The sequence below is a fragment of the Stenella coeruleoalba genome (genome assembly GCF_951394435.1).
Source record: "Stenella coeruleoalba genome assembly, chromosome: 3".
Classification (NCBI taxonomy): Eukaryota; Metazoa; Chordata; class Mammalia; order Artiodactyla; family Delphinidae; genus Stenella; species Stenella coeruleoalba.
The window spans coordinates 63,590,967-63,612,137 of NC_137148.1; the positions used below are offsets into that span (position 1 = coordinate 63,590,967).

A 21,171-nucleotide genomic window follows, 5' to 3' on the forward strand; every position below is an offset into this window, starting at 1 on the left:
GGAACCTATGAATAAGCTTCAAAAAACAATAACAGGAATTAAAGGATATGGAGAAGGAAGAATTCCATAAATAACATTAAAAAACAAAGAAAAGCAAAAAACAGCACAGAAACACTTGACACATTATTACTAGCTTATAAAACTCGGATCTGCCATTTTTGACACTTATTAAGCTGACAACACATATAGCTGCCTCATCTACTATAATGGTTGACCTTTTAAAATGTTAATTAGATTGTCACCTACCTGCAGTCAACATTTTTCAAGAATTAGTTCATTCTTTCTTTGTAGCTTAGGCTTATTGATCATAGAACACTTTATAGCTGTTTATGTTTTCTTTTATGCTGTTGGCATCATGGAAAATTACAATCATGAAATGCTTTTTAAAAATTGATTTGAACACAATGTTTCCTAATAAAATATTTGGCAAATCTGAAATTTTTTAAGTTATCACCAACATATGTGACCTTCTTTCTTTGCTTATTTTTGTTTAAATTAAAAACTTGGACCACATGAAGGTTGTTAAATATTGAAGGTTTTGAAAAAAATAGTTTTAATTTTGTTTGAGAGAATTCCCTTAGCAAAAGCTATCTATTATTTGTATATCCACAGTGCCTAATATGATGATACACAGTACATTTTGATACCCCTAACTATTATGGACTAACCACTTAAAAGATTTAAAAGGATGAACGTTTGAATTTTCTTCTCTAGTTCCATATTTCTCTGGTATAGACATGTGAACAAAATGTATTTTCTAGCCGTCTCTTAAAAATTTACTAATTGCTTAATTTGTTCTGTTTGCAATGATTGTCTCCTTAACAACATTTTTTTACTTTTGAATTCTTTGGGGAAAATAGGAACTGTTGGCATAAGCATTTTTTGACCACAAGAAAGAAGGCTGGAAATCTTGTTGCTGACATTGATATCTGAGATGGGAGGGTGAGGATTCACATTTAAGGGTGGCAGAAATCCTGGTCTGGTTTGTGTAATGCTGTGATCTAAAGGGAAAGCTCCCGAGCCACGCCTTTCTAAAAGGGCATGATTTCTCCTGCTCAGGGGACCTGGTGGGATATTCTCCAACAATTCTTTGGATCCTGACAACAAAGAAGAAGATGGTGAGAGGATCTTTTTCTTTCCTATAAGTGTTTTGCCATCATCTAAAGTTGCAGGGATGAGACCAGCTGCGAGCTGGGAATCAGAGCTATAGTGATTTGCTCCTGAGTTTCTTTTTTGAACTATACTTCTTAAGGTGGAAGTAAATATTGTCTGGTTAGAGTCTGGGTCCCGGTCAACTGGGATGCCAACGCATTGCTGATTTCCTTCTGAAAAAAATGATTGATAATTTATTTCCTCAGATGACATCTTTCTTGAGCTGGCCTGGTCAAAGGCTCTTAACAAATGTGCAGTGTCTTTTATGTCAATACTTTGGTGCCTAGTGATGAATCGCTTGGAAAGGGCCAGCCCAGTGGTTTTGTAGGATAATTCTTCCTCTGGAGTAATATCCTGGAGCTCCTCTTGTAAGGAGGCCACTCTGTTCTGGTGCTTTAATGAGGGGGCACTCTTGATCCAGTGTGGAGCCTGAGGTAGCTTCGGCCCGTTAGGGGCCACGCAAGGCTTCCTCAAGGGGGAGCTTGGGTCCCCCATATCATCACTGCTTCCTGTGGGTTCCAGATCTTTACAGGCAAAAAGTGTCATTTCAGTTTCAGAAGAATGTGATAGTGGCAATGAGGCTGTTTTTAGGTCTATTGCTGAAGGAGTGGCACAGGTGGCTGGGGAATAACACCCATCCATATCCACAGGAGGCATATTTAAGTACTGTTTGGTCGTGTGCCTGCCACAGGGCGATTTTGCTGTCATTATGATAATGACCTCTTTCCCTTTTGCCTTGCAAGCACTAAGTAGGACTTTCAGGGTCTCTCTGTCTTCCGAATTAACAGCATAAACAAGGGCCGAGTAACTAGAGTGGTCTTGCAAGCTGAGGTCAGCCCCACTCTCTAGGAGCAAAGAAACAACTTCAGGACCAGCTTTTTCTAAGCAAGCATGCATCAAAGCAGTTTTCCCGGATTTGTCCTGTATGTTGGGATCAGCATTGTTTTCTAATAGGTATTTAACCATTTTGGCTTTACTGACGCTCTGGTGATCAACATGTCTGGTCTTACAAGCAATCATTAAAGGTGTTTCCCCTCGGTCATTGCTCTCATTAATGTAGGCGCCGCCTTCCAGCAAGAGTCTTGTAAGGCGAAGCCGGCTCTGATGGACCGCTTTGATCAGGGAATTTCCATCACTGGAAATTTCTATACCTTCATCCATCTTCAAAAGTCAGAATCAATACCTGGTTAGCAAAGAAGATGAAGAACAAAAGATTAGCCTGAATCAATGTCCCAATTTATATTCATGTTGTTATTCACAATTAATGTCTGAAATATGTATAAAGAAGGCATAAATAAGATTGTGTTATTAATATAGAGAAAAATTTGAAAAATTTAAAAGAGTAACAACCTTTAGGGAAGCTCGAACTAAAATTTACTTTCCCAAAATCTTCATTGACTATTTATGACATAACACTAGCCTAGTACTTCTCTAAATCCCACATCAATTAAACAATAATCCACTTAGTTTCCACCTGTGAAAAATATTTTTTAAATAATATTAAAATGCAAATTTAAGCAAAAAAGCCAAAATTCTGTGTAACTGCAACTGAATCAACTAAAATAGAGTATGTTTACGATAGCTTAATACAAAAAACTTCTTAGTATTAATTACTTAAACATGCTTTTCAGTTAAATAATGCAATTAAGATCTAAATTTTCAATTTGAGGGGTATTTCGATGTTTCTTTTAAAGGATGAAAAATATTTGGACTACAAGATGTTAAAACAACTGATATAATGTCTGGAATTCACACTGCGATAGGAATGGTGAGCATGAGATTATGCAGTTTTCTTGATTCCATTACTTAAATTGTCCACTGACTAGGTTAGCAACATACTATTGAGTTAAATTTTGACAGTTGCTCCAAAAAAGTTTTCTAGGCTAGAAACAAGTGAAGACATACAGACTTTAAAAACATTTTATTATCATTAAAACTGAAAATTATTTATGTTTAATTTATTTAAATAATTTAGATTCAGGATTTCCCTGGCGGTCCAATGGTTAGGGCTCTGTGCTCTCACTGCTGAGGGCCTGGGTTCAATCCCTGGTTGGGGAACTAATATCCCACAAGTCATGCGGCATGGCCAATAAATAAATAAATACATAAATAAAAATTTAGATTTAAACTTATTCAACAGATAATTTCATTAGGTGATAAGAATTATGTCTTTATCGAGAGCCAAGGAAATGTTAGTCTTGTAACAGTCCTTAGAGCTGGGGAGAAAAATCAAATAAAAGTTTGTATAACATTTAGATCTATTTCATTGAATTGTGTAGCTTTGAGAAATCAAGAAGTATTATTTACTCTACTCATTTACTTTTAAATAAGAATATGGGACACGGATTTCTATTGTATAGTAGAATAGATAAGGGATCCCCAATCCCCGGGCCACGGACCAGTACCAGTCTGTGCTGTGGCCTGTTAGGAAGCAGGTCACACAGCAGGAGGTGCGCGGCAGGCAAGCAAACGAAGCTTCATCTGTTTACTGCAGCTCCCCATCGCTCACATTACCGCCTGAGCTCCGCCTCCCGTCAGATGAGCGGCGGCTTTAGATTCTCATAGGAGTGTGAACCCTACTCTGAACTGTGCATGCGAGGGATCTAGGTTGCATGCTCCTTGTGAGAATCTAATGCCTCATGATCTGAGGTGGAACTGAGGCAGTGATGCTGGCACTGGGGAGCGGCTGCAAATACAGATTATCATTAACAGAGAGGTTTGACTGCACAGAGACCATAATAAATCAGTTGCTTGCAGACTCATATCAAAACCCCATCAGTGAGTGGCAAGTGACAATTAGGCTGCATCTGGTGGCAGGCTTTATAGTGGCAAGTGAGTTGATGTACTTCAATTGTACAGCTGCATCTGGTGGCAGGCTTTAAGTCAGAATCTGATACTTATTTTAGTCCATGTGTGGCCCACCCATTATTTTATTTACCACTTCCGTCTGCACCTCTTTCCTGCACCGCACACTTGTCTCACTCAGTTTTGGTAAGCTCGCAAGATAATCCTAGCCAAATTAAGTAAAAAACAAACGTTGCTGGAGAGCTTCTTTGAAGAGGGGAAAAGACACAATGATGAGACAGCAGAAGACTCTTAAGACTGCCAGCAAAAAGAAAGCTGCATTTAAAAGAAAATACCAAGAGTCCTACTTAAATTACAGGTTCACTGCAACAGGTGATTCACATTCTTCAAGCCCTCTCTGTATAATATGTGGTGACTGGCTATCCAAGGAAGCCATGAAACCTTCAAAACTGCTTCGCCACATGGAGACCAAGCACCCTGCATTAAAAGACAAGCCTTTGGACTTTTTCAAAAGAATAAAACGTGAACACGAAGAACAGAAGCAATTATTGAAGGCCACCACTTCATCAAATTTGTCTGCACTGAAAGCATCATTCTTAGTGGTTAACGGCATCGCTAAAGCTAAGAAGTCCTTTACTATTAGTGAAGAGTTGATCCTGCCTGCTGCTAAGGACATTTGTCATGAACTTTTAGGAGAGGCTGCAGTTCAAAAGGTGGCATGTGTTCCTCTTTCGGCCAGCACCATAACTAGATGAACTGATGAAATAGCAGAGGATACTGAGGCACAATTGTTAGGCTTAATGAGTCACTGTAGTATGCAATCCAGGTTGACAAGTCTACCGATGTTGACAACAAGGCAACAATGCTTGTTTTCGTGTGATATATTTTCAGGAGGATGTGCATGATATGTTATGTGCACTTTTTTTTGCCAACCAACACCACAGCTGCAGAACTATTCAACTCTTTGAATGACTGCATATCAGGAAAACTGAATTGGTCATTTTGTGTTGGCATATGTACAGACAGAGCGGCTGCCATGACTGGACGGCTTTCTGGTTTCACTACTCAGGTCAAAGAGGTCGCTTCTGAATGTGAGTCTATGCACTGTGTCATCCCTAGAGAAATGCTGGCTAGCCGAAAAATGTCACCTGAACTTAACAACATTTCACAGGATGTGATTAAAATTATCAACCACATTAAAGTACATGCCCTTAACTCATGTCTGTTCGCACAGCTCTATGAGGAGATGGACGCAGAGTACACAAGTCTTTTCTTATACACAGAAGTGAGATGGCTTTCTAAAGGTAGATCACTGGCCAGAGTTTTTGAGTTCTGAGAGCCGCTCCAGAGATTTCTTTTAGAAAAACAGTTACCACTGGCAGCACATTTCAATGACACAGAACGGGTCGCAAAACTTGGTTACTTGGGCTTCCCTAGTGGCACAGTGGTTGGGAATCTGCCTTCCAGTGCAGGGGACACAGGTTCGAGCCCTGGTCCAGGAAGATCCCACATGCTGCAGAGCAACTAAGCCTGTGTGCCACAACTACTGAACCTGCGCTCTAGAGCCCATGAGCCACGACTATTGAGCCCGCGTGCCACAACTACTGAAGCCAGCGTGCCTAGAGCCCGTGCTCCAAAACAAAGAGAAGCCACCATGATGAGAAGCCCGCACACCGCAATGAAGCGTAGCCCCCGCTCGCTGCGACTAGAGAAAGCCCGCGCACAGCAACAAAGACCCAACACGGCCAAAAAATAAATAAATTTATTTAAAAAAAAAAAACTTGCTTACTTGTGTGACGTATTCAACCCGCTCAACGAACTCATTCTGTCACTTCAGGGGAGAACGACAACTGTGTTCAAGTCGGCAGATAAAGTAGCTACATTCAAAGCCAAACTGGAATTATGGGGGTGACACGCGAACATTAGGATTTTTGACATGTTTCAAACATTAGCAGAGATTTTGAAAGAGACTGAGCCAGGACCTTCTTTCTCCCAGCTGGTGCATGATCACTTATCTCAGCTTTCAAAAGAGTTTGAGCATTACTTCCCAACCACAAAAGACCCCCAAACTGGGAAGGAATGGATCCACGACCCATTTGTCAATAAGCCAGGTGAATCGACTTTGTCCAAGCTACAAGAGGATCAACTGCTTGAGATTGCAAATGACGGTGGCCTTAAAAGTATGTTTGAAACAACTTCAAATCTCCATACGTTCTGGATTAAAGTCAAGGAGGAATATCCTGAGATTGCCACAAAAGCACTGAAAAGCCTGCTTCCATTTCCAACATCCTATCTTTGTGAAGCAGGGTTTTCTGCAGTGACAGCAACCAAAACGAGATGACCGAGTAGACTGGACATAAGCAACACACCTCGGGTGTCACTGTCTCCCATCACTCCCGGATGGGACCATGTAGTTGCAGGAAAACAAGCTCAGGGCTCCCAGTGATTCTGCATTATGGTGAGTTGTATAATTATTTCATTATATATTACAATGTAATAATGATAGAAATAAAGTGCACAATAAATGTAATGCGCTTGAGTCATGCTGAAACCGTTCCCCACCTACCAGGGTCTGTGGAAAAATTGTCTTCCATGAAACTGGTCCCTGGTGCCAAAAAGGTTGGGAACCGCTGGAATAGATAATAAATACAATGACTTCTTAAAGGAAAGAAGAGATAAAGAGAGCAGAAAGAAAGTGAAGAAAAAAGGGAAAGACAGACATGCACATAGAAAGTAATTCAATTGTTAAACAGCTATAAGCTCCTAATATGTGCTGGGCACTGAGCTACAAAGGTATAGGCCTTAGCCCTGAAGAGGTTACATAGCTGTTTGGAAGAGTTACTGTATAAGCAGCTGGTTATGAGTTTACACACAGACTTTAATGGTTTGAGGATGGAAGGGCTTCACAGAGGCCAGCCATTTGAGCTAAACCTTGAAGACTGCGAAAGAGTTTGGCAGGCAGAAAAAGGAGGAAAGGAAAAGTAGAGAACACTCCTTGTGCAAAGACCTAGAGGCTTAAAATAGCAGTTATTTATCATAAACCAGGCTCTACACCATACTACAACCAAACTTCAGGAAAATATTTTAGCAGATGATTATACTTACGGTGATGTGGCAGAACACGTACATCTGATTTTGTCCCTTCCTAAAACCCCCTAAAAGTAAAGATTTTTTTTTTTTAAACATAAACTCACAAAGATAGCAGGAAAAGGAGAGAAGATGACAACATTTTGGAAGCCGGAAAGCAGATGGGCCAGTGGTAACTGACTGAGCCAACCTGAAAAGGCTGTGCCTCGAGTCATTGGCGGCAGAGTTGAGCACTAAGCCCGTGTACACTACAGAATCCTCGAAAGAGGGGGCAGTAGGAGGCTCTATGACTAGGGGGTGGAGAGTACAGCTAAATAAGGAGGGCTAGGAGAAAAGCTGTTAGAGAGGCAGTTGGATCTCTACGTCTTGCTCCGGAAGTGCCGTGGTCCTACCTTGGACCAGCAGAAGCAGCATTACCTGAAACTTGTTAAATATGCAAAATCTCAGGCTCCATCCCAGATGTACTGAGTCAGAGCCTACAGTTCAACTAGATCCCCAGGTGATTTGCATGCACATTGAAGTTTGAGAAGTGCTCCTCCACTCCAAGCCACTAGGAGATACAAGACTGCCCCTCTCCCACCTCAAAAGATGTCCAGTGGTTTATTCTCCAGAAATGGTGAAACAGAGAGTCTCTGGACTGAGAGACACTAGGCATGTTTGAGGACAGGAAAATAGGAGAATAAGTGATGGCATGTTTACTGACCACTGAGTGAAGGGACTCACAGCCTTCTACCCCAACTCAGCTCCAAGAATGATGGCAGCCATATTTTATCCTTTAGAAGAAAACTGCTATACTCGTCTCTCAAGAATATGACCTACCAAGGAGAAAATACTTAAGAGTACTGATCACAGGGATTCCCCAACATGCCACCCAGATCATCCCACAGTGTGGCTTAAAGGTCACTCATGGGGCTTCCCTGGTGGCGCAGTGGTTGAGAGTCTGCCTGCCAATGCAGGGGACACGGGTTCAAGCCCTGGTCTGGGAAGATCCCACATGCCGCGGAACAACTAGGCCCGTGAGCCACAACTACTGAGCCTACGCGTCTGGAGCCTATGCTCCACAACAAGAGAGGCCGCGACAGTAAGAGGCCCGTGCACCGCGATGAAGAGTGGCCCCCACTTGCCACAACTAGAGAAAGCCCTCGCACAGAAACGAAGACCCAACACAGCCAAAAATAAATAAAATAAAAAAATTTAAAAAAAAGGTCACTAGTGAAAAAGCTTCACATTAGGTTTTTAATCCAAGCCCTTTAATCATGAGCATGAAAACAAAAAAGCCTCTTACATTAAAGACAGAGAGCAGAATAGAAAAATCAACTTGGAGAAGACAGATATTAGTCCAAAAAATGGAACCTTCAAAAACTCATTATCCTCAAAGGGATAAGATGTTGTAACCATGAAACAGGGATAAGAGTCTATTAAAAAGAATATTCAGAGATCATAAAAAGCTCTCAAAAGATAAAAACATGATACAAATTGCAAAACTCAATAGAAGGGTTGAATAATAACATTGATAAAAATCTCTAACACAGTCAAGCAAAAAGGATAGAGAGAAAAAAAACCAAGAAAATTAGGGGACAAGATCAGGAAATCCAAGATCCAACTAATAGAAGTTCTTGCAAGAGACAATAGTGGGGGTAGAGAAAGGGGTGAGCAGGAGAGGAAATGATGAATAAGATCAAGAAAATTTTTTAGACATGAGGGACATGAGTTCCCAAATTGAAAGGGCCCAAAGAGACCATAGCACAATGGATGAAGACAGACCCTGACCATGGCACATGGTTGTATTTCCAGAACACTGAGAACAGAGAAGATTTAGGCAACGGAGGAATATTTTTTTAAATCTGAAGGCAAAATGATTCCCAGCTTAGAATTCTCTAGCTAGCCAAACCATCAGCCAAGAATTGGGATACACTCTCAAGAATCTACTGAAGAATATATTCTATCAAGATGAAATGGTGGAACAAGAAAGAAGAAACGAGATCTGGAGATCATCATAGAGGAAAGGCACCGAAAATCCCCAAGAAGATGGTGAGAGGAGATGCCAGGATAATGGATGTGCACAGACATCCTCTCTGAGATCATACTGCCATTTTACCATCTTGTTAACTGAGGACCAAATGCCCAGGTAAGCCTGATCTCAGTTCTTTAAATGACTTGCTTTGTCCTGACCACATCTCTGCTCTCCCCTCCGTACCCTGCTTTCTGGGGCAGCCACTGGCACTCGTTTCAGCCCTACTCAAATGTTCTACTTTGACCTACTCTGAGATCTGGGGATAAGTCATGGTGAGCTTAGGAGGAGAAAGACTCAAAACCCATTGCTTTTGCATATCCACTATCTGCTCTACACTGCAGCCCGCCAGAAGCCCTATCGTGGTAAGCCCCATGTTTCCCAGGACTCACTCATGACCTTGCCCAGAGTGGCTCTTGTAAATGCTCAGGAATGCTGAGCTGTACTCAGATCCAGAGACTGTTCAACTTATGTTCTCCTGAGAACTTTTACCATATATTGTTAATATTGATCTTCCTTTATTCATCCAATTTTGTGCTTTCTACCCAGTTTTGCAAAAATAAACAATTAATTTACTTAAGGATCACATGCAAGTGGGAAACTCAGAAAACAAAAAAACAAAGGAATGATTTACACAATAGTCAAGACTAAGTTACCTCTTGGTGAGGGTTAAGGAGAACAATGCAATTTGGGAGGGACACACAGAGGCTTTTAAGGTTCAGGTAATGTTCTGTTCTGTTTCAGGTGTGTATATAGGTGTCCGTTTTATTATTCTTCTTCAAACAGTATATATTTCATGTACTCGCCTGTATGATATTACTATTCTCTTTTGTAAAATGGGACATGTACACAAAAAAGAACATAGCATTTATGTAAGAATGTTTCATAATTAAAATTTATAAAGAGCCATAGTAAGTCTTAGTTTTCACAACATAAATCACTTTTTGTGGTGTTATCAATAGTATTTACGCCTAGACTTTCAAGGAATTTCAGCTAGTCAGCTCCTGATAAGCAATATTCAAAAGAATATTCTTATTCGTTTCCACTTTAGTTTCATTCATGATGTTAAGCAAAGAACAACCACTAGATATATACATCCATAAATATAATAAAAGTTAACACATGAAATATATGATTTTTGTCCCCCGTGCAACATTCTAAAAAAGCTATTCCAGAGCCAGACATACCTGCAACTCAGCAACCTAGGAATTTAGGGTTGGTTGACAGATTGGGTCCCAACTGAGGTTTATTCTGAATGCGAAACATCTGCAAAGAGCTCACATGAGACAGTGATCACAAAAGAAACCTTCTTTTAGCATTTTTCATATACAAATAGGTTTAATAAAGCAAAGAGACTTATAGAAATGAACTGGAACATAATATAAAATATAGAACTGCCATTCAAGAAGAGATAACAGTATCAATCATGTAAACGCACCTTTGACCAAAAGTAGCATTTGATAAACAGATATTCAAATGAGAACCAGTTGCCAGATACCAGATTTCAATATTAAACTTTCATATAGCTTCTAGTATGCGGGCCAATGTTCTTTTAAAAAAAAGTCTTAAAAGAATCTTTTGGAAAGACATTCAAACCTTTTCACTTATCCTCATGTAAAGATCTTTCTCCACAGTGCTAAACCTGGCCACTTCCTGCCATAACTTTCCCTCCCACACTTGGCATCAGGAGGTTCTGGGAGAAAAAGGGGGGCTGGCTGCGATGCCTGAGGGGGGCAGTGGCCCCGCCCTGGTCCTGTGGAAAGGGAGGGTGCTATGGGCTCCAGGGCCTCAGGGAAGCTGGGCAGTGACACCACTAGCCAGTGGCAACTAGCGAATATATCTACCGTGAGGCCGTAGGCAGACCTCGCCCCTTAGTACTGCAGGGCTGTCAAGCACAAACAACAAAGGCTTACGCTTTGCTCATTATAAAGACTTCTAAGGCCCACTGGATGGCTCACTTTTTAAATTGTTAACATTTAATAGAGCAATTCTGAATTGTTTAAGCATTAAATTTTTCAGAAAAAAACGTTATCAGGTACTTTATCTTCCATGTGTATACATGTTAGGTTTCCTGGTGTCTCATTTTGTAATCGGTACTTTATTGGAATAATCCCCTTGTCTTCATGCCTTCACCCTCTTTCAGTCCATTCTCTTATCTCACCTCATCCATTCGCACATCAAAAATGCCGATATTGAGTTGATTTATTTACTCTTCATAGAGGTAAGCCCCACCTGGGATGAAAACCACCTCTCTAGCCTACAATGATCCTAGTTCAGAAATGTGCCCGCCTTCTGTGTCCTCCTGTGAAACATCCTTACTGGGCACCTAGTGCTAATACTGTATTAACATTCAGTCAGACTCATAATCTAGCTTATAAATGATTCCCCAGTTCAGTTATACCTTCCAAACAGAGAGCAGTTCAACTGGAGAAAGTTTGAAAGTCAGGTAGACCCAGATTTCCATCCTGACTCTCCTAATTACTAGCTGTATGCCTGGTCAAATCTCTCAGCCACTCCGAGTCTTGAGTTCCCCATCTGTGGAAGACAATCATGAAACGTTCGTCCCCTGGGGGCTGGTAATGAAATCAGACAACATCTAGAAAAAGACTTTCCTGTTGTGCCTTCATACTCACGGTGTTCTTCTTTTTAAATTTTTTTTTATTTTTGCGGTACGCGGGCCTCTCACTGTTGTGGCCTCTCCCGCTGCGGAGCACAGGCTCCGGACGCGCAGGCCCAGCAGCCATGGCTCACAGGCCCAGCCGCTGCGCGGCATGTGGGATCTTCCCAGACCGGGGCACGAACCCGTGTCCCCAGCATCGGCAGGCGGACTCTCAGCCACTGCGCCACCAGGGAAGCCCTTCTTTTTAAAATTTTTATCTCAGAATTTAGCCATCTTTTATTTTTATCATGTCTCTAATCCACAGACTATTTAAATAACATAAAATATTTAAAATGTTGTTTTTTTAGAATCTGTAAATAATGGTTTGTAAATATAAATGGAACCTAATAAGTGAACTATGGAAAAAGATATCCTTTAAGTGCATTTTCCTTATAATTTCCAAATACAATAATTTCTTCATTATTATAAGATGTTAATTATTAAACAGCTGGATAAATTGCTTTTGATTTTAAAATTAGAATGTCTTTAACTTTGCTTGTAATTCATCATGGCATATTGCTCTACTCTTTTAGTGCCTCTCTCCATCTCCCAAGGCCCCACTAAAATTACAGTTTAGTTATTTTTTTTAAAAGATATCTATTCTGAAGAACACAGAAAACTGGAAGAGAGATATCAGATGATCAATTTCAAACAAGCTGTGGAGACAGAGGCGGGTGGTGGCGTGGTAAACTGCCTTAGCATAGCAGAGGCTACAACATAAAGCCCCCGGGAGGTGGCCCCCATGAGAAGGAAGCCAGCTTACCCACAGGACTCTGGAAGCTTAGGACATGGAGGTTCCAAACGACACCGAAAGTGGCAATGAGGCACGGGGCTGAACATGACAGGATGGTTGGATAGAACAACCGGACCCCCAGAACTTTACCCCACCCCAAGCAGACAACCACTCTCTTAGGCAAGAAAACAAAGATTCATTCTCTGAACAGATTGATCAGGTAGGCTCCAACCTTGGAAGCCGTGTGCTGAAAACAAGAGAAGACTGGTGAAATTCCCAGCTACCACGGGACTGGAAGGCAGGAAAAAGAAGTAAAAAGCACTGGATCTTAGAATTATGAGCCCTATTAAAAATATCTGTCGATAAATGAAGCAATTCAAGCCATAACTACATTCACCCCTCCAGACACCCACTCCACATGGAAATAGAAAGTTACCTGAAAACATTATTCAAAATTTCATACTTCACATGTCTTTTCTCTCCCTGGATGAGTTTTCTGTCAGCCAGCTGTCAGTTCCTACTAAAGGAAATCAAAGCTATTCAGAGCTACATAAATACCTATAATTTGTTCCACACATCTCTCCCATTTGGAGTCTAGTTTTTTAATTCCTTGTTAAGACAGACATCCCCACAGTGTTTGTGCAGTTAATCATATTTCACTGATTATGACTCTGCAAAGTGTCTGGAGTGGATTCTGTGCACGGCAATCCAGTGTGGGGGGTGTGTGTGTGTGTGTGTGTGTGTGTGTGTGTGTGTGTGTGTGCAGGAAGCAGTCTACCCTGCAAGGACTGCTGCGGCTGGAAAGGCTGCAGCACTCACCTGGTCTGCCCCATTCTGTGCAGATGAGGTGGCTGAGGAGGGAAAGGTACCCTTTCTCTTACTCACCTGCTTGCCAGGACTTAACTAGATGTTCCTGTGTCCCTTCTCTTATGTCTCCTTGCTTCTTACAAAGTAGGGTTCTGTTTTGAGTACCTAATTTGTGTGGTCTCTAACATGGCAGTGCCACGTGGGCCGAGGTGCTTTAAAAGCTATCTTGGAGATGATAGGCTTGGTGTTGCCCGTGACTTTTTCTCCCCAAGCCACCCCCAGTTTTCCTGTCATTCAGAAAGAAATTTTATTTTCCTCTGAGCCTCTTACTCCACCTCCAGATAGGATGTATGCTCCCTCCCAAAAAGTTACTTATCTGGCCATGGTGGGGCAGGGCAGCAAGGGGGTGGAAATCAACAAATGGGTTTCAAGTTCAAAGTTCAGCCCCTCACCTTTGCCCCAGGATGCCCTGTCTTTGTGCTGCCCACAAGGGGACCAGAGGAGGCAGCAGACTGTGTATCAAAGCCTGGGGCTCTGTCTCCTCCCAAGTTACCAGCTCCTGAGAAGCTGTTCCTTTGAGCTTCTGTTTCCTCATTCTTAAAGTGGGGATAATACCTACTTTACTGAAGATGACTGTGAGGATTTTAGAAGATCCTAATATATTTGCCAGCTAGGAATTCAACAATGTCAGGTTCTAAACATATTATCCCTAAACGTGAATGCTCTGGGCTAATGGGGTCTGAGAATGGGGGCTAATGTGCCTATACCAACAGGTTCTCCACCTTCTGTGGGCATAAGATCACATGGTGAGTTTGTTAATAAGATTCCAGGCTCCACTCCCAATAGGGGGTGCTTCCCGTGCACGCTCGGAAAGAATCTGTGACAAACTCTTCATTCTTCATCCCAGTCCCACCACCTATTAGCTATCAATCCCTGCCTCAGGCTCCCACCAAGCTGTCTCCGTCATCACCTCCAGGCCACCTGATGCTCAACTCTCCCACACAGGAGTGAAGGGCAGAGACACCTGCCACGCCTAGAGAGGGGCAAAGGGAGCCCACAGGCTCAGAGAAGGGTACAGCCTTGAGTTAGAACAGGTCAGGTACTGGAGGTCTGCTGTCCTACCCTTCCCAGACAGGTCTGAGAAAAGTCCAGAGTTGTAGTGGGCAGCCCAGGCCAGGATGCGGAGGCCAGCTGCACCTGGAACGAGGCAAGCCTGCCTGCCACAAGCAAAATAGATGTCTTCTCCCCATGCAAGGAAAGGGTCAGAGTCAGAACAAAAGATGCAGCTGAGACTGTCCCGGGAAACATAGTGACTTGCCAGGAAAAGTGTTCTTGGCACCAGCTTGAAAGAAATATTTAGAAACTGCCCAAGAGGGAGGAGTAGCTAGTGAGGTTTGCTGTCTTTCCCACACGTACCCAAAAGGGCTGCTTACTTCTAGTTACTTCAGCTGTCCCCCAGGGCCCTGGGGCTGGGCCCTGGGGGAGCTGCACTCCCACATGTCTCTGAGACACACACCCCCCTTCCCAGCGCACACACATAAAGACACGCCAACCTATACCTCCAAGTCTCAGGGAACCAAGGTGATGGGATTTCTAGCCTGCTGAGGATTCTGGCAGCGTCTTCACAGTCCTCGCTGGCTCAGCTTTTCCTGAGAGCAGGGAGGGAGCGAGCCCGAGGTGCTGTCGGAGAAGGGCAAAGGAAGGTGACTGGGGCGACAACATCGGGACACCGATGGGGGCGGGGTGCGCGTTTCGTCGCCTCGTCTCGGAGCCAAGGCACAGCTGGAGGGCTGAGGCGATCGCCATCCACGAGAAGGGGGTTCTGCCCAGAGCCGCTGCGGAGCGGTCCCCACACCTCCCGCCCGGAGGATACGGCCCTCCTTTGGGAAATAGCACGCCCGATGGGAGCAGCCATTGCCCCCATGCTGGGGCAGGCGCGCCTCTGGACCCCAGTTCTCCGACAAGAGTACTGAGGTCCTGGTGCCAAAGCTCTGCGTCCCCAACAGCTCCGGGGACCCGGCTGCCCGCACCTGTGTGGCTCGCACTTGTGGAGACAGTGGCTGCAAACGGCTCCGTAGGCCCCTCTGGCCCGCCCCCCGCGCTCAGGCTGCACCTGCCGCCGCCAGGCGGCCGGAGACACCTGCGGAGACACGTCCAAGTCCGCCCCTCCGACCCGCGCGCTCTTGCGGCCGAGCGCGCGCCGCTCCCGCTGCGGCGCGGACCCGCGCCCGCGAGGCCCCTGCCCCGGATCCTCTCAGACATCCCGCGGCCGCCGGCTACCCTCATCACGTCCCCAGCGCTGCAAGGCCGAGAAGAAGGCGAAACCCGCATGCCGGCGGGGTCCAAGACCGCGCCGCCGCAAAGCCCGAGCCAAGAACCGGCGGGGATTGCGGGAGGCGCGAGAATGGGCTCCGTGGAGCGCGCCCGGAATGGTGGGGCAGAGTCTCTGGACAGGGCCCTGCACCCCGAAGGCCTTCAGTGGGCGCCAGGTCTCTGAAGAGTCAGGGTGCGCGGGAGGTGCCGGCTCCCAGGGCCTGAGCTTACCGGGCAGGGCGCACGGAGGCCGCTGGGCCCGGGCTGCGCCCTCCTCCCAGCAGCCAACACGCAAACCAAAGTTTCCCTAAGTAGCGCTCGCACAGCCAGGGCCTCACACTGACCTGGGACGCGCTGTCGAGTCGGCGGAGCGCCTCCCGCCTCCCCGGTTTCGCTTGGACCCTCCGTGCCTGTGGCCCCGGGGCGCCGTCCGGGCGGGGATGTGGTCTTCGGTGGCTCGAGTCGCAGATCCCGGTAGGTGCCGCCGTATCCCCAACCCCCACTCGGCGGAGAGATGCGGGCGTCTGAGCCTGAGCGGCGAAGCGTCCTAGCGGGGGCCAGGAGGCGCGCACCTCGCCAGACGCCCGGGCTGCACGGCGTTTCCGTTGGGAGTGACGCGCCGGTTCGCGGCTGTGCTGCAGGTGTGGGCGGCGGCCCCGGGGGCCAAAGTGTGGCCTCTGAAGCCCCGCCTTCTGTCCCCACGAGTATCCGCCCTCCCCCCATTCCCACACCCCACAGGCCACCGCGCTTTGGCCTGAACGACTTGGCCCAGAGCAAGGGCGGCAGCGTCTTTCCTACAGCAGGGCGTCGGCCACCCCTCTATAACGGCCCTTGGTCCCCCAGCCCGTCTACATTTGCATCCCTCCCCCGCAGTTCATATCCACCCGGCTGGTCCGTGTGTCTGTCCCCTACGGTCTCTCTTCCCCCTCCCCGTCCCTGTACCCTCTTTTGGTAAAGCCAGAGCCTCACTTCAGGTTGAGGCATTCGTGGGAGCAGCCGTTCTTCTTTTGTTTTGATGAGTTTATAACTTCATTATACTATTATTAAAACATTAATACATATAATTCCACAACGTATATTTTATGTATTAAACTCTACTGTGGAATTAAAGAGAGATGAAATTAAGAAGCAGCAATGATTTTAACTCATTTATAAGGGATCATCTGGTGGAGAAAAGACTATGACCTTTTGTTGTTGTTGTTCAGATGATGTCAAGTTAAAATAATTTGTAGTTTTGACTTCTCAAAGGGGGAAAGTACACTTATCTCTGAGCAGGCTTCCTTTACTTAGGAAAATAATCTGCTAAATTTGGCCCTTTAGTAAGTATATGTTAAGCAAGTTCACAGGTCATTTTAACCCAGAGTTGGTCTCTACAGAGCTGGAATATTAGGTCTGGGTTGACCATTGCCCACATCTATTTGTTTGGGAAGGTCGGAGATTCACAGGAGGGGATTGGGCAAATTTGCATGAAGGTACCCGTCTCCTTTCCCCCATTAAGAAAGTTTTTAATAATGTGTAGTAGATGTTTAATAGGTGCACATTTCACAATTTCAACGATTTTGCTCAAACTGAAGCATCGTTAAGATCAAGAGACAGAATATTACCAGCTCTCCAGAAGACTGTCTCATATTTCTTCCTTCCAGGGGGCAGAGTAGTGGCTTCAACTAGCCTAGATTACTTTGGCTTGTATTTGCACTTTATAGCAATTGAATCATACAGAATATACTCTGTTTCTGGCTTCTTTCACTCAACATTATGTTGAAGAGGTGCGTGCTGTCTATGGATTTCGCTTGTTCATTCTTTTTGCTGTATAGTATTCCACTGTGTGAATGTACCTGGATTTACTCATTTTATTACTGATATGCATTGGGGTAATTCTCAGGTTTGGGACGTTACAAATAATGCTGCTAGGAACATTATAGCAGATGTCTTTGGTGAACATATACACACATTTCTGTTGGGTACGTACCTAGGAGTGGAATTGTGAGTCATGAAGCAGGCATATGTTCAGCTTCTGCAGATATCGCCAAACAGTTTTTCAAAGTAAATGATCTAATTTTCACTCCTATTTAATTAGTTTCTTATTGCTGCTTGTAACAAATTACCACAAGCTTAGCTTAAAACAACACAAGTTTATTCTCTTACAGTTCTGGAGGTCATGTCTAAACTGGGTTTTACATGACTAAAAGTGTTGACAGGGCTGAGTTCCTTCTGGAAGTTCTAAAGGATAATCCATTTCATTGTCCTTTGCAGTTTCTAGAGGCTGCCTCCATTCCTTGGCTGGTAGCCCCTTATTCCCTTCATATCTCAGGGTCTCTCTCTCTCAACTCTGCTTCTGTTGTCACATGTCTTTGTGTCTCTCTGCTGCCTTCTATCCTCTTGCTTCACTCTCATAAGGACCTTTGTGATTATACTGGGCCCACTCAGATAATCCAGAATAATCTCCTATGTCAAGATCCTTAGTTTAATCACATCTTGCAAAGTTCCTTTTGTAACATATCCATAGATTCCAGGGATTAGAATGTGAACCTCTTTGGGGAGGGCATTATTCAGCCTACTACACCTGTCATCGGGGTATTGGAACATGTTGGATGGATGGAGAGAGGCTGGACTGGGGACAAAAAGGACAATGAAGCCCTGGGATACAGTTCACCTGGAGGATTAGTGCTATTGACTTGGGTGCTGTGACAGGGCTCATAGGCAGGAGAGGGAGGCTGATGCTGGAACATCACAATCCTGGCACCACCAACGCATCTGAGGCAAGAGGCTTTCATATAGGGAATGAGAGTGCAGGTCAGTTTGGGCCTGGGCACCTCGCTGAGTGAAACATTCGGGAAGGCAGACTCTCCTTCTTGGGAGTTGGGAACAACAAGAAAACAATGGAGAACAGATCAGATTTTGCACTGTGGGCAAGGTCCTCTCAGTGGACAGTACCCCCAGCCCATGTCATGTCCCTATCCATCCTCCAGGCCCTGGGGACTGACCTGTTTCGGGGCTGATGGTGGAACTGTGGGGACTGACTTCCCACATAGGTGAGGTGAGGTGAGGATGAGGTGGGATGGAAGAGCCTGTTAATCTAGGCAGGCGTGCCCTGCCTGCATCGTAACTTGAATGTTGAAGGGAGATGACTTTAACGGTCAGGGCTTGAGGATGAGGACATATTGTGTCTACCTACTTCTGGTCTCATTTTAGTCCAGCAAACACACCTTGAAAGAAACAGGACAGATGTTATTATCTCTACTTTACCTATGAGACCAGCAGGGCTCCAAGAGGCCATCTGATTTACTTGAGGAGCCTCAGGAATGGAACCAAGAACAGAATGAGACTTGCAGCTCTTCCTGTTGTCCTTGGCGCTGCTCCACTCCCTACTGTGTGAGATTCACTGAGACGCAAGGTGACGGGAGCTGAGAGGCAGGACTGACCCAAGGTGTGCAAACCCAATTAAACACATACTACTTTGTGGGTGATAAAGTGGGATGATCTGGAATATGAAACATGCCGTCCTCATGGTTTTATACCATTAACAATATGTTTTGGTGGGATTTTAGGAACAAGTAAAAGTTGATGCATGTGTTTGATAAGCATCTTGATCTGAAATCCCTCCATCTACTTTCTGCCTTCCAGAAATAAGTTGAACACTTTGGTTTACTGATGGAACCCCTCCAGCTCTCTTAAAAATTGTGGTTATACTAGAATTCATTTACTATCTATTTAATTCTGATCTCAAGACAGAGAGGAGGGGCTTCCCTGGTGGCACAGTGGTTAAGAATCCACCTGCCAATGCAGGGGACACGGGTTCGAGCCCTGGTCCAAGAGGATCCCACATACCACGCAGCAACGAAGCCCGTGCAACACAACTAATGAGCCTGTGCTCTAGAGCCCGCGAGCCACAACTACTAAAGCCCACGCACCGCAACAAAGAGCAGCCCCGGCTCACCGCAACTAAAGAAAGCCCGTGCGCAGCAATGAAGACCCAACACGGCCAAACATAAATAAATGAATAAATAAATAAATTTATTTAAGAAAATACTTTAACTTGTCTAGATAGCATCAGGGGAGGCTTCTCAAATGAGGTAACATTTCCAGTGAGACCTGAAGGACAAGTAGGTGTATCAGTGAAGAGTAGAGGGGCTTTTACATGGAGAGAAACAAACTTCTCATCTATTTAAGCCATTGTCATTGGAGGATCTCTGTTACATTCATCCATATCTATTTCATGATGAATATATTCTTTGTACCAGAACAAAGGGTGGACCAGTGCAGGGAGGCACTTTGTGTGCCAGGATAAAGGACTCTGGGTTGCTAGCTGCTTCTCTTTAGGGAGGTTTTCTTTGGTTGTCCCCTGAATATCTTAAAAACATAACAAAAACCAAAGGCCTCTTACACACTGATACCCCTGCAGTTCCTCAGACAAGTTCTCTGAGCTTACTGCATATTCGGGAAGACTGTCTCAGTCCTTAAGCTTGTTGACAAAACTGTCTTCTATTACATTGGCCTTGGGAGGGGTCCCACTTAACGGCAGCAATCCGGTGGGAACCTTCCTGCCTTCTGTTCTCAGGGTGGAAGAACTTTTTCTTAGGCTTAGAGGATTTGTTCTAGAAAGAGGCTGAGAAACTTAGCTCTAGTGTCTTTTCTGACATCTGTCACCTAAACTCCAGATACCTCAGAAATCCCAACTGATCTATAAAACCAGGACAGTGCAACGACGTAAGGAAACTAACATCAGCTCTGTGAAGAACTTTAGACCAGAACGAAATACCAAATAGTATTATTTTTACTTTAAAACTCAGTGACAACCTGTGTTCAGAAGGAAGATGTGTTTTTTCTTCCGATGATTCATTATTCATTCCAAATACTCATTTTGTCATGCAGATGACATGACATCTAAATATGAAAAGCCAGTTCAATAAAGTATTCAGCATACTGATGAATATGTTTTCATTTACTGGACCAACTACTGATTCATGTAAATCAATGAAGAGATGAAGTAATGCTGGAATAATTGATCCGATGTAAACCTCTCGATAACATGATTAACCTCTTAGATCCGCCTTCAAGATGTGTTAAGTTTATAATCATAAGTGAGAAAACTATGTGTCATTTTGCATCGTCCAGCATCCAAACACCTTTTCTATTTTGGCAAATCCAAGATGAGTGGAGGCCAGGATCTGACTTCCCACTCTGGAACATGGACCCGAGCAGATAATTCCCCTTTGGACTCCTTAGACCTGTGTGTGGACATTTGAGCAAGGTTCAGCCAATCAGAGGCTCTTTCCTGAGACTGAGTCTTCAGGGAGTGATAACAAGGCTAGAGACAGCTAGAGGTCACTCAGAGTGGCTGGATGGACTTGAGACTTCAGTGGATGGTGACAAGCGTCCAGGGCAGAGATGCCGGGGCCAGAACCCTACACTTACGGAACCTCTGGTGGAATCTTGACTGTGCCATACACCCCTGAGCTGCTGTTTCCAGGGCTGATTCTCCAGTCTTCATGAAATTCTTTGAAATATCAGGTATCTTTCAAATAAATTTCTTTTCTGTATAAGTTAGCCTGTGTTGGTTTTATTATTTGGAGAAACACTGGCTGATATACACTCTATGTGACA

General features: G+C 44.4%; 2 protein-coding genes across 4 annotated transcripts; both read right to left on the reverse strand.

Moving 5' to 3' along the window:
- Positions 1–768: 768 nt before the first annotated feature.
- On the reverse strand, positions 769–10,299 carry ANKRD34B (ankyrin repeat domain 34B; the record flags this gene model as incomplete). Its single annotated transcript, XM_079918211.1, has 3 exons — positions 10,243–10,299; positions 6,524–6,587; positions 769–2,335 (listed from the first exon to the last, which is right to left on the reverse strand). Exon 3 carries the CDS (start codon positions 2,311–2,313, stop codon positions 769–771), a length of 1,545 nt encoding a protein of 514 aa, XP_079774337.1. The 5' UTR covers positions 2,314–2,335; positions 6,524–6,587; positions 10,243–10,299.
- On the reverse strand, positions 10,297–16,345 carry LOC307184598 (uncharacterized protein). Of its 3 annotated transcripts, none has more exons than XM_079918212.1 (4): positions 15,912–16,345; positions 14,814–14,934; positions 12,884–12,967; positions 10,297–10,321 (listed from the first exon to the last, which is right to left on the reverse strand). In XM_079918212.1, the coding sequence occupies exons 1-2, from the start codon at positions 16,288–16,290 to the stop codon at positions 14,894–14,896; spliced, it is 420 nt and encodes a 139-aa protein (XP_079774338.1). In that variant the 5' UTR covers positions 16,291–16,345; the 3' UTR covers positions 10,297–10,321; positions 12,884–12,967; positions 14,814–14,893. The 3 variants fall into 3 exon arrangements, with proteins under 3 accessions (XP_079774338.1, XP_079774340.1, XP_079774339.1); XM_079918214.1 differs by lacking the exon at positions 10,297–10,321 and adding an exon at positions 11,483–11,590 and having other exon boundaries at positions 12,884–12,964; XM_079918213.1 differs by lacking the exon at positions 10,297–10,321 and adding an exon at positions 11,483–11,590.
- Between the last annotated feature and the right edge of the window lie 4,826 nt (positions 16,346–21,171).

Excerpts from the sequence above, each read along its gene's own strand:
- LOC307184598 (XM_079918212.1), bottom strand. The coding sequence starts at position 16,290 with ATGGGGGGAGGGCGGATACTCGTGGGGACAGAAGGCGGGGCTTCAGAG. Across the intron at positions 14,935-15,911 it reads GACTCGACAGCGCGTCCCAG|CACCTCGGGCTCGCTCCCTC; the intron begins GTCAGTGTGAGG and ends CTTCTCCGACAG.